A 13,128-nucleotide genomic window follows, 5' to 3' on the forward strand; every position below is an offset into this window, starting at 1 on the left:
CAAGCATCTGGTCCTGGAATATCAGAGTAACAGCTCAAGAAGAATATCAAATGTTTAAAAGGAGGACAGAAATAGGTCTGGCCGTGTTATATTGTACCTAGACAAGAGTCAAGATTTAAATTCACCATTGGGTTGGGGTGAGTTTCAATTTATAATTGAATCACTATTGGGTTCAATTTATAAAAAACTGAAATTGAGCAGGACTCTGTGAGGCCTTCCCAGATACTAAAGCCCTTCTGTGTCCCTTGTCTCTTGTTTGTAGAAAAGCTGTAGTCTCCCAGGTCTCCCCTGAGTTGCAAAAAAGCAGACTCAAACGGTTAACAATTAGGACAACAGTCACAGAATATTTAGCTTCTCCCTGAAGGATATAAATAACAAAGTCTGATTCACATTCTTGAGTTGTTTTGCAGACACTAAAATGGCCACCAGAGGGAAAAACCTAACTGCCCGGGTAGCTCAGCTGTTAAAGAATCTGCCTGCGATGCAGGAGACCCCAGTTTGCTTCCTGGGCTGGGAAGTTCCCCTGGCAAAGGAATAGGCTACCCACTCCAGTATTCCTGGGCCTCCCTGGTGGCTAAGATGGAAAGAATCCTCCTGCAGTGCAGGAAACCGGGGTTTGATCTCTGCATTGGGAAGATCCCCTGGAGAAGAAAATGGCAACCCACTCCAGAATTCTTGCCTAGAGAATCCCCATGGACAGAGGAGCCTGGTGGGCTACAGTCCATGGGGTCGCAGAGTTGCACACGGCTGAGCACCTAAGCACAGCACATGATGACCAGACTGTAGTCATGACATAAGATGCTCTGTCTTGAGCAATACTGAATATGTGGCTTGCACAATTCCAGGAACTGACTTCAAGGTACTGATAACAAACTGACCTTAGAACTGAAGATTAACTGTGCTTAAAACAATCAAGATGATGCTGACCAGACCACTAAATGACCAGTTTCAAGATGATTCTCAAAGCTAACTGTTTTGTTCTGCTTGTAGTCTCTGCCTGCCCACCCTTCAAGTTTTCCTTTAAAATCTGTTCTCTAATCAGCAGTGGGGATTGGTTCTTTGGGACATGAGTCCACCTTCTTGCCAGAATTTCCAGGTGCCTCAATAAAGCCATCTTTCCTTTTATTCAATACTTGTCTCTCATTCTTAGATTCTTGAGTATGAGCAGCTTAACCTGAATTCAGTAACAAAATCAACAACGTGTTTGCCCCATGGTAAAGGTTCACAGCTGCTGCTAAGTCACTTCAGTCGTCTCTGACTCTGTGCGACCCCGTAGATGGCAGCCCACCAAGCTCTGCCATCCCTGGGATTCTCCGGGCAAGAACACTGGAGTGGGTTGCCATTTCCTTCTCCAATGCATGAAAGTGAAAAGTAAAAGTGAAGTTGCTCAGTCGTGTCCAACTCTTTGCGACCCCATGGACTGAAGCCTACCAGGCTCCTCCGTCCACGGGATTTTCCAGGCAAGAGTACTGGAGTTGGGTGCCATCGCCTTCTCCAAAAGGTTCACAGAGGTAGGACCAAAGCAACAGTCAGACAGAGTTTTGGGCCAAGCTTCCCTCCCCTAGTGAAAAGTGTTCTATCTTCCAGTGCAACAATTTCAATGAAGCAACTGAAAATGCCAGTGGTGCAGTGTGAATTGAGGGAGCAAAGCCATGAAAGTGGAGTCCAAAGCACAGGCCAGAGAACTGCCTGAGAAGGAACCGGAAACATTTGCTCAGTTGACAAGCAATGAGAAGACAAATACTGCAGTGAAGAAAATGAATCTCTAGGGCAGTCAGACTTCATGACAATACCTTTTGCTTTACTAACAATATTATGAGGATATGGTGGATTGGAAATAATCTTGGAGGCTGAAGTGTGTGAGAAATATATGGAAATTGGGGTCTATAGTGTTATTTTGTAAATGAAGGGTATTTTTATAATCACCTTATATCCTTATAATAACCTCTGGGAGGAAAATGTATTTATTATTATTCTCAATGTTTAAAAGCTAATATCAAGAAATACAGGAAACGAGTGGCCTGTCCAATTTGTTGAACAAAGGGAGATATAACTTCAATGGAGATCAGCTCTTTACCTCCAACCCAATACTCTCTCCAGATCACCACACTGCCATGGAAACACTATACAATCATTTGTGTGCTAGGTATAGAAGCATCACCACCCCAACTAACCATCTAACCAGCCAACAACCAACCCGAATAACCAACCAACCAACCAACCAGACAAGCAAACATTTGCTAGTAAGAAAAGCATCTATTCCACTTCCGCATCCTACCTTGCAGCCAACAGTTCTCCCAGAAACATTTCAATTTTATGGACTTCGTTTTTCTTCTCAGGAATGTGTTGCTTGCTCTCTCCTAAGTTTTCTGTACTTAATCTTTCTTCCATTTCATGGATCCATAAGTTCAGTTTTCTGTGCTGATCTTCAAAGCTAAAGAAAAGAACAAAACACGTTAGAGAAATTCTTATATGTTCATTATAATAAATAAATTATAATATTGAGGTCAACAATGTCTATGGCAATTAAGATCTCATGGATTTTCAAGTAGAGTAGAAAATTTGACAATAATCCCATTCAAATAATCACTTATTTCAGTAACAAAATGACAAATTCTGGACATTTTTCTTGAGATCCAAGCAGAAAAAGAAGCACTCTATCTTGATAATTATAGCTGGTAATTAAGATTACATTTCCATGCCTGTGTGCACTTAACTTTACATCTTACTACAAAGACCCTGAATTGGGGCCAGTGGAAAAATGGGGCCGTGGAAGCCCTTGGAACAGGAAGGAAAGTCATCTCTGGGTCTTTGTATCTTACGGGCATTTGAATATGGCACAAGACTCTAGGGTTCTTAAGTTTTAAAAAAACACTGTAAATTCTCTAAGAAACCTTGACAAAAGTCAGGCAAATACCTCCAACCAAAAAAAGGCATTTTGATTATACTGACATCTTTCCTTTCTTAGCAACAGAATATTTTTTCTAATTTTATATCCAGCCCTGTTGATATAGCTTCCTGATTGGAATCTTGATTCAGAGAAATATAATAAGTGTTTTCTGCCATAATTCCAACCTCACTGAAGTAGACACAGTGAGGAAAGGACTTGGATAATCAAAAATTTGGGTGTCAAAATTCTAATATCTAGAGTTAGCCAAACAGACAAAAAGTACATACATTTATGTCATTCATAATCATTAGTGAATATAATTCCTTTCTTTTTCTGTATAGAAAATAAAGCCAAATGATACCATCAGAGTTTGAGCAATCAGTTATTGTCCTAGTATGAACATGTACTTAAAGTCAAAACATTATAATTTAAACTCACAATTTAAAATATTTTTGTTTATTCCCAATGCCTCTTTACTTTAAATCACTGAAGAAATAGTCCGTGCATGATGAAATCTATACCTGTTGATAAAACTTACCTCCCAAGTTCCAAAGCACAGTCTTGTAGCGCCTGTCTGTCTTTCAGGCACTGTTTCAGAAATGCCTGAAACTCTTCATTAGCTTTTGTAACTTGTTCCTGAATGCTACTGACAATTTGTTTAGATAAATGTGCATACAAAGTTTGTCCTTCTCGGGTCACCGCATCAAGCTTGCTCTGTCCATCACTGACCGAGTCCAGAATGTTCTGTTTCGGGAAACAAAGGTAATACAAAGCATTTGCTATTATTCAAAGATCCTACTGCATAGGAGGATTAATTACAACTCTGACCTGAGAAAGTAAAGCAAGAGAAGAAAAACAGCCCAAAGGAAGAAGGCTTTTAATAAGCTTCAGTGAGAATGATGTATACAATTGGATACAGTCAAGACTGAGAATGGAGGATGGTGCCAGCCAGTCACTGGAACCGCTGAGGACCAACGGCAAGCAACATCGAGCTGGAAAGAAGGATGCTCTCATCAAGGTCTGCTCTCAGTCAGTCATTCTCACCATCTCAACCTGGTCCAGCCTCCACTTCTTCAAACGGTTAATGTGACATCTTTCAACTGGTTAATTGTCTCCACCCTGCCTCCTTGTCTGACTCATACTGCACACAAAATCCTGTGCTCAGATCCCTGCTTTTCTTGGTATGCACCTCTTCCTTGGAAGATCATATACATGGGCATGGCTTCAACTGAGCAAAAAAAGTCCAGAACCACTATGCTGGTCTTGCCTCCACTCTGAGCTCCACAGAGGTATTTGTGACTGTCACTCAGACTTTGCTTCATGGAGATCCTCTGCATTTCAAGCTTTAAAGAACCCAGCTCCACATCTGAATTCACCATGCCTCCAGCAAAACCAGCTTCCTGTATTATAATGATCTTCCTCCCTGGCTGCTAGTGAGTTATCTACATAATTCCCATCACATCACCCATTAAGCCACAAAATCCTTATATTCCTCATTAATGTTTTCCCCCATTAATTTAAAAAAAAAATATTTTTATAATACTTAACACAGTGCTTTGCTCAAATTAACCATTTGAAAAACTTGGCCAAAACTTAATTTGAACTTAGGCTCCTGACAATCATTCTTAATGTTGCTGCACAGTGGCCCTCCCTTACCAAAATTTATACATTTTTCATTGTCTGTCACACCTTTAAAACCTACAATATCTATTGCTTTTATTTGAATATATCCTAGCTCCAAATTCAGATGCTAGGTTATTAAAAAAAACACAAGCCATGTCTTCTGTTTAAAACTTCTTCATGACAATGATGTAAAATAGATACAATTATTTATGCTTTTACTGCCATAAAAACTAAAATTAGGTGTAGTTCTGAATGACTGCCGAAGACTGAGTAATAGACTAACAAAGAGAGGAATGGGATCTAGAAATTCTGAAATTTTAACTTTTTAAAAAATTTATACATTTTCAACATATTTCAATATTTTATATATTATCAAGGGATAATTGCTTTACAATATTGGTTTGATTTCTGCCTTACATCAACATGAATGAAATTCTAACATTTTTATCAACTTACTTTTCATACTTCCTATCTCTTTTTGACCCAAGAAATCTAATTCTGTTAGGGAAGAAGAAAAGTGAGAAGAAAAGAAGGTTTGGGGAAATAGATGGTTTAGGTCTGACCTGAAGGCACTTGAAGGCAATTTAGGAAAAAGTAGCGCTAGCTTGCATACCTGAAGATCACGGAGCTTTGCCTCCAGAACCTTGCTGTCCCCAGTTCTATCTGATGATTCCTTTGCTGCTGCCTTTATTCCAGAAAACCATTCTTGGAATAACTGCATAGACTCTATGGAAAGTAACAAAAATAAGGAACACATAGAAAACATTCAAAGAGCTTCCAGGATGACCACAATGAATTACTTCTGGTGATCAGCCCATTACATCCTGCCTTACAACACGTTCCAGAAAGAAAACAATATTAATAATAGTATAGAATATAATACAGTATGACCTACAACCGTGACGTCTCATGGTAGAACTGAGAAATTACCTGAGACGTAAGACTGAAAAGAAATTTGTATTCCTGACATATTTGATTTCCCATTGTGTGTTTTTTTTCTCTTGGTGAAGAAAGATAATTGCTTGACTATGTAAGAGTAAGCAGTGCTCTTGAGGTGTTAAAGCCATTTCTACGGCAAAGGAACCATCTCCCCTGCCCGCCATGCTGACTTAGAGCGTCACACATCGACACCAAAGCAGAGGCACAGCAGTGCTGGAGGCCAATCAGGGACATAAATGACCAACAGTTCCCTGAATTACAGTCCTGCTGTTTTATAGGCTCTCCTAATATCCAAGCTTACTGTGTCATTTCCTCAGAGCAGTGGGAGTCATTTTCCACACAAAGGAGCTCTACTTAGAAAATCCACATGAAGTTCAGATTCATCAAGATGGCAGACTCCTACTTTCTTAGGGATAAAGAAGAAGAATCCTGCCAACAGTGAGAGCCCAACCACAATAATTTTCTTGCTCAAATCTCAATGCAGACACACATTTAAAATGCTACTCTTGTGGAAAGTTTTCTGGCCGTTTCTAGGCAGCATTTGGTTTGGACTATGTCTTGTAAACAAACTACTCATGCTAGGGCCTGTCGGAACTCACCATTGAAGTGTTTTTCCAGAGAATCCTGAAGGCTGGCCTGTGTCTTGGAGCAGGACTGGCTCACAGCCTCGTGTCTCTTTATCAGCCCCGTCATCGCACTGCCCAGGCTCCCCAGCTCCACTGAGTGGTACTTGCGGCACAAGCTATTGAGATTTTCCTGGGTCATACTGATGTTGCTTTGCTGACTCTGAAGTTCTTTTTGTATGTCCTAAGAATAAAAGTATGCCATGAAGGATATTCATTACATTCAAGAGAAATATCTCATCTACCACACTCTGGAATGTTTTTTGGAAAGTGACGTTGTTGAAATCCAGTCAATAATGTATACAATTTTGTCTACACCTGTAAACAGCTGTTGAGAGATAGGTAGGATTTGGGTTATAGTCTAGGATTTAAAACAAACTGAAAAGATCTTCTGTGGATTCCAGCCCAGAATCTTGGGTTTAGTTAGTTGATTAGAAACTATTAATAGAGTCAGCCTCCTGCATTCACATTTTTCCCTGGGTTACTTGGCCTTTGTTTTAGGATCACAGGCCATACCAAAAGCACCAGTAGCAAATTTTAGAAGTATATGTCCTTAGTCTCAAGAACAGTAAGAAAATATGCTAAAAGAGCACAAACTACATATATCATTTTCTCAACCATTTTTAAAACATAGATCCTTCTCAGTACGAAAGCAGTCATGCTGACCAATAAAAATAATTAAGTGATGAAAAAGTATTAGGCATTCAAGTTTGAAAATTTGTAGAAATTCAAACAGTTCTTCTATAGGCTCCCGCCTTTTTACTAAAAAATATGTATTATATATTAACAAGTACAGTCTTTGAGCAGGCCCTATAGCAATGCATGCTTTCCATTTTTAGAATATTCGTGTTTAGTTTCTTACCACCTGCATTCAATTCTCCATCTGTTACTTTGCTGTCTCCTATATCATGAATTAGTTGGTTTGGTGCTAATATGGGTAACATAACAGAGGTTACATTTATATTATAGTCACTGAAAAGCAGGAGAATTAATATTACTATTGAAAGGTAAAGACTTAGTGATAGTTTATGACTTACCTTCACTTTTTTCAGCCCTTCACAAGTCTCCATTTGGGCACAGTTCATCAACGATTCTTCTAATTTTGTCAGCCAGGTTGCCGTGTCATTAATAAACTTCTCCACTTGTGCACTCTGAGCAGTGAATTCTTTCAAGGTTCCTTTTGCTTCTTCAGTAATTTCTTTGGCATGCTCCAGTTTCTGCCTTAAGTCAGCTTCTATAAACTAAAACATAAAGTGAGATTTCATTAAAATCTGTAAAGACCAGAGCCCTTGTTCGGTAGGGATTCCGTTCATGCGCAGCTTAACAGTAAAAATCACAGAAGCCTCACCAAGGATGCTAATTCAACTTTTTTAAGAGGAAAATCAGTGGTTTCAAGTTGCCAAATATCTTGAGTAATGGGGAAATGGAAACAGTGAGGATTATAGTTAATACTGGGTTTTTAAAGTGGAAGTTTTGACTGAGATTCCAGGAAATCCACAAGATCTCATTTCAAAACAGAACTAGACCTACACAGAGCTACCAAGTTGGTGACCAAAAACCTGCTCTTCATTCTCCCAGGGAAACACATATTTTTCACCCTGAGGTAGTTTGAACAAACACCACTTTGGGATTCTATCATGAAGCCATGTCCTCTCCCATTTAAAATATTCACTGAAGTTAATTCTTCTCTCCTCCCTGGATGACTGATTTTGGGAAGCCCTGGACTTTCCCACACATAACAATAAAAGTGTTTATAATCCTGGTCAACTGCAAAGCAGTTTCAACTCCACACTGAGAACATCAGGCTGATTTAATAATCAAAACTTTGAAGGTAAACTTAGAGATTTTTTTCTTATCCTCTATTCAGACCTGTTGCAAACATGAAGCCTCCAGCGGAAAAAGGGGCCAGGTGCCTTTTTTTGTCTTTCTTCCCTACTCCTCCACTTTGAACAGCCTTTGACACCTGCAGGCTGGGACAGGCAGGACAGTGGTGACCACCGCTGGGAGCTGGCCTCTCTGCTTTCTGGGCTGGGTGAGTTCACATTCACTCCTGTCACAGGCCTCATATGGGGCTTTCTGAGGCTCCCCTCGCTGCTGCCCCCTCCTGCTGAAGTTCCCCAGAGACAGGCAACACATTCCTCTCAGGTTCTGTACTTCCTCCTTATGCAGCCTTGGGATCTCTAACTCCCTGCTGCTGAGGCCTGTTCATCATCCAGAAAGCCTCTTAAGCCTGCAGAAATTCTCTGCAGGACCCTGAGATGCCCACACTGAAGCTCTTCTCTTTCATCATTCACTTCCGGGCCAGAGGTCACACACTGGGATTTCACCCCAGATGACTCTGAGATGTAGGCCACTCAAAACAATCATGTATCCTTGGCAAATACATCAGCAGTCAGCCAGCCTGTCTCCCGCCCTTAAGGTTTTTTGTGGGGGATTAGATACTAGTCTCCTGTGTCTGCCAACTGCACAGGGCACATGTCATGCTTTCCAGACAGTATCAGTGAAATCCTTTCCATTTTGAGGTAAGGTGCAGGGACCTCCACATCTCCTCCATGGGCATGGGTAGGAGTGTGTGTGTGTGCATGTGTGTGTGAAAGAGAGAAAACAGAGCACAACAGTAGCTCTCTCAAAACCCTGCCTCCATCTTCACTCTGCCAAAATCCAACTGTTGTCCGTTTATGCCCTTGATAGGAACAAGCTCTCCGATTTAATTTTGCTGGTTATCAGCACCCCTTTGCCTATTCTTGCTTCAGGTGAAGCATCTAACCTTCTGGTACAAGTATATCATCCACCGATATAACTAACTGATAGATAAAACGGTCTTGGGCCAGAGCAAAAGTATAGGTGATCAAACAAGGTTGATGGGTTAGTAAGAAACAGTAGAAAAAGGAGAAAGGCAATATAGGAACAGAGAAAATGTAGAGAAAATGAAAGCAGCAACAAATAGCTTAGAGTAATGAGTTAGAACCCCTGGCCCTGAGAACTGGTGCTAGCTGTGCCCAAGCTCCCTCATTGAAGCATCCCTGATTCCTGGTCAAACCCCGTCTGCCTGGCCTGCCTCCAGTACCTGTGGATTTATGCCATCTAAAGAGCCTTGAGGAATGAAGGGAGACATTGTGATGGTAATCCCTCCAAATGCAATTATTCAGTAAGAAGGATTAGAAAAATATGAATTAGGATATCAATATTCATAAACATGGTTTCTGTTTCTGTCTAGACTTAAAATGGTCCTTGAGGAAAGCTGAATGCTATGACTTCCAAAATTTAGTAAGGAAAAAAAGAACTAATCTTATTATAATATTTGGGTTGGAACTAGCACTAGGAATTCTAAAGATGCTATATTTTAACTCTCATGTCTGATAAGGTCTATGTGTCTGCTTGGAATTATGACAGTGATAACAATAAGAATGTACACACACATATACATGCACTTTTTTGAGAATTTATATTAATAGCATATTACAAACTTGATGGAATGCTTACCTGAAGGTCTGGAGGTGTTTCTGGATTTTTAGTTAATTCTTTAAGATCGTTAACTTTAGAATGAAGTTCTTCCAATCTCAAAGCTTTCTTTTTAACTTCAGACTGCCAGGTAAAAGACAAAGGGGAAAAACATAACTTATCAACTAATTACATGTCATACAACGAATGACATGTTTTACTTGGCATTTCATGATTTCAAGCATTAATTCTGTCAAAAAGACCCAACTTTAACCCAGGGTAAAAACAAAACAAAAACCAAAATTCTGCTCCATTTTCTGAGGATTCTCATTATTTGTGAATGTGGAAAAATATCACCATTAACTTTCACTGGGAATGTGAGGGAGTATGCAGAACTTTCTTCCCACCCTCTTTTATTGGGGAAAATAAAAACTTCTGGAAAAAATGAAACACTAACCGAAAGTCTTGAGTCAGAGGGAATTTTCAGCAGACTAACTGTCGTTTACTTATTAGCATTAATATCATTGGCTACTATGGCAGCATTTAAGTCTTAGAGAAGCATTTCAGGAGTGCCTCTTCATTACTGTAGACTATATGTAATATAGTATGTATTACATATATATCAAGTCGCTCAGTCGTGTCCGACTCTTAGTGACCCCACGGACTGCAGCCTACCAGGCTCCTCCATCCATAAGATTTTCCAGGCAAGAGTACTGGAGTGGGGTGCCATTGTCTTCTCCAATAATGTAATATATATGTAATATAATATGTATAATATATGTAATACAGTCTACAGTAATTGAAGAAATGCTTCAATTAGAAATTTCAAGGGTGTTAAAACAGAATTCAGGTTAATTAGGAATTGACATCTAACATTTTGCCTTTTGCCTTCTTTTTTTTCCTCCCGTCAACACTAACACAAGAAGAAGAAAGAATAACCAGAGATGATCATGGAACAAATTAGATGCTTGGAAACTTCATTATTTATCTGGACCCACGAAAGTGAAAGTATTATCCGCTCAGTCGTGTCCGACTCTTTGCGATCCCATGGCCCCTGTCAGGCGCCACTCCCCATGGAATTCTCCAGGCAATGGACCCCTGAAGGAACATATAGTAAAGTGTCCCTTTCAACTGAAATGTGGTGTTGTGGTGCTTTGTAGACACTAACAAACCTCCTGATGTCTTCAATCTAGAAAGCAGTTTTTTCACCCAGGAAGAAATTTCCTGTCAGGCCCACTGGCCTTCCCCAGGAGCAGCCTGGGCAATGAAGGGGTCACACACACACACCTCCCCTTCATTTCCTGCACTGCAGCAACAAAACTGTTAGGCACCGAGCTGAATCCAGTTCACTAATCCTATTAACTGGTGCACCACAGAGAGTAACATAAAAAACTGATCTCTGTGAGTGACCAGATCTGACGCTGTGAATGTGGCTGACGCCCACTGGCTCCCTGTATCCCAGAGGTGAGCAGCAGGAGCGTCCTCCAGACTCATTGAACAACTGGCCCTGACTTATAGCATTTACCACCATTTTGAGCTACAACATGATGCCATAGCACAAGGAGCTGGAAGTACCATGTAGTTGCACATATTCTACAGTATTTTCATCATACAATGAATGTCAGTTACTTCAGAACCGAGATAATTGCTGAAAAGTAATGAGGAAGTGATAAGTTTTGCGAATTTGTTGCTTTCATTTTTAATACAGTGTCTTTACTAATATCAGTTCAGTTCAGTCGCTCAGTTGTGTTTAACTCTTCGTGACCCCATGGACTGCAGCATGCCAGGCTTCCCTGTCCATCACCAACTGCCGGAGCCTACTTAAACTCATGTCCATCGTGTCGGTGATGCCATCCAAGCATCTCATCTTCTGTCGTCCCCTTCTCCTCCTGCCCTCAATCTTTCCCAGCATCAGGGTCTTTTGCAATGAGTCAGTTCTTTGCATCAGGTGGCCAAAGTATAGGAGTTTCAGCTTCAGCATCAGTCTTTCCAATGAACATTCAGGACTGATTTCCTTTAGGATGGACTGGTTGGATCTCCTTGCAGTCCAAGGGACTCTCAAGAGTCTTCTCCAACACCACAGTTCAAAAGCATCAATTCTTCAGTGTTCAGCTTTCTTTATAGTACATACATGACTACTGGAAAAACCATAGCTTTGACTACATGGACCTTTGTTGGCAAAGTAATATCTCTGCTTTTTAATATGCTGTCTAGGTTGGTCATAACTTTTCTTCCAAGGAGCAAGTGTCTGTTAATTTCATGGCTGCAGTCACCATCTGCAGTGAATTTGGAGCCCAAGATAAGAAAGTCTCTCACTGTTTCCATTGTTTCCCCATCTATTTGCCATGAAGTGATGGGACCGGATGCTATGATCTTTGTTTTCTGAATGCTGAGTTTTAAGCCAACTTTTTCACTCTCCTCTTTCACTTTCATGAAGAAGCTCTTTAGTTCTTCACTGTCTGCCATAAAGGTGGTGTCATCTGCGTATCTGAGGTTGATATAGCTATTTACAATTTAACTTTTTTATATTTAGTTACTTGGCAGCACGGGCGTCTTAATTGCTGCACATGGGATCTTTGTTGAGTCATGTAGAATCCTTCCTTGCGGTGCATGGACTCTCTAGTTGTGGCCTGAAGGCTCACCAATGGCAGCATATGGGCTCCAGAACACTCAGGCTCAGTAGTTTTGGCTCTTGGGCTTAGCTGCTCTGCAGCATTTGGGATCTTATAATAGTTCTCCGATTAGGGATCAAACCCACGTCTCTGCATTGCAAGGCAGAACCTTAACTACTGGACCAGCAGAGAAGTCCCTACAACTTAATTTTAAATAATGATTGTGTTTAGCACTGGCTTGCAAAATTCCTGAAAATGTAACAGTTGACTTTTGTGAGCTGGTGCAAGCTGTACTCTAGCACACACCACTGTCTGAGCTGTTGCGTTAATTTAACATCAAAGATAACACCTAAACAGGCTGTGCGATCCCTCTCCTGACTGTACTTTTAGTCTGAATCATTTCTGCTATTTGTTTGGTTTTGGAAATAGGGATAATCTATAAAATGTTCTTGGGGTCAAAGACAGGTGATAACTTAGGACATACAGATGATTCAACTACATTTCATTCAGACTGCAGTCACTTTTCATGTGTCTGTCAAGGTCCAAGCATGTGCCAGGCCCTGGGCTGCAGTCCTGAGGACAGAATGTGGACTTCTCTTCTCTCACCAAAGGCGCAGTCAGTCCCATGCTTTGTGAGGCAGGTTACCTCTGATTACTCTATTTCCTTTTACCTTGCTTCATTTTTCATCATGGCCCAGTTACTTCTTGACAGTTTACATAAGATATGTGTCGTAATGCAAATACTGTGAATACCGTGAGGGCAGTAACTTTGTTTTAGTAGTAAATTCTTAATGTCTAAAATAGTGCCTGTCATATTTTAGGCGCTCATTGGGAATCTGATGAAGGGATGAATACATGAATGCAGGAAATGGGAATAAAATGAGTTATTAAATTGATGACCAGAACTTTAGAAGCCTACTTTCCGTGGAAGCCTGTGACACTCCAGTCTCCACTTTTCTTCTATTTCTGAAAAGCCAGTGGAAGAATCTAGCACCTAACA

General features: G+C 40.5%; 1 protein-coding gene across 2 annotated transcripts in view; it reads right to left on the reverse strand.

Moving 5' to 3' along the window:
* The window catches only part of SYNE1 (spectrin repeat containing nuclear envelope protein 1), a 505,866-nt gene that overhangs the window by 275,984 nt on the left and 216,754 nt on the right, over nucleotides 1–13,128 (reverse strand). For both annotated transcript variants that reach the window (XM_070796399.1, XM_070796398.1), the window contains exons 45-50: nucleotides 9,559–9,660; nucleotides 7,113–7,316; nucleotides 6,052–6,259; nucleotides 5,127–5,239; nucleotides 3,429–3,634; nucleotides 2,279–2,434 (exon numbers count right to left, since the gene is read on the reverse strand). In XM_070796399.1, coding sequence (XP_070652500.1) covers nucleotides 2,279–2,434; nucleotides 3,429–3,634; nucleotides 5,127–5,239; nucleotides 6,052–6,259; nucleotides 7,113–7,316; nucleotides 9,559–9,660 — 989 coding nt within the window. The remainder of the gene's footprint in view (nucleotides 1–2,278; nucleotides 2,435–3,428; nucleotides 3,635–5,126; nucleotides 5,240–6,051; nucleotides 6,260–7,112; nucleotides 7,317–9,558; nucleotides 9,661–13,128) is intronic.

This window comes from Bos indicus, chromosome 9 (assembly GCF_029378745.1).
Source record: "Bos indicus isolate NIAB-ARS_2022 breed Sahiwal x Tharparkar chromosome 9, NIAB-ARS_B.indTharparkar_mat_pri_1.0, whole genome shotgun sequence".
In the NCBI taxonomy this organism is placed as follows: Eukaryota; Metazoa; Chordata; class Mammalia; order Artiodactyla; family Bovidae; genus Bos; species Bos indicus.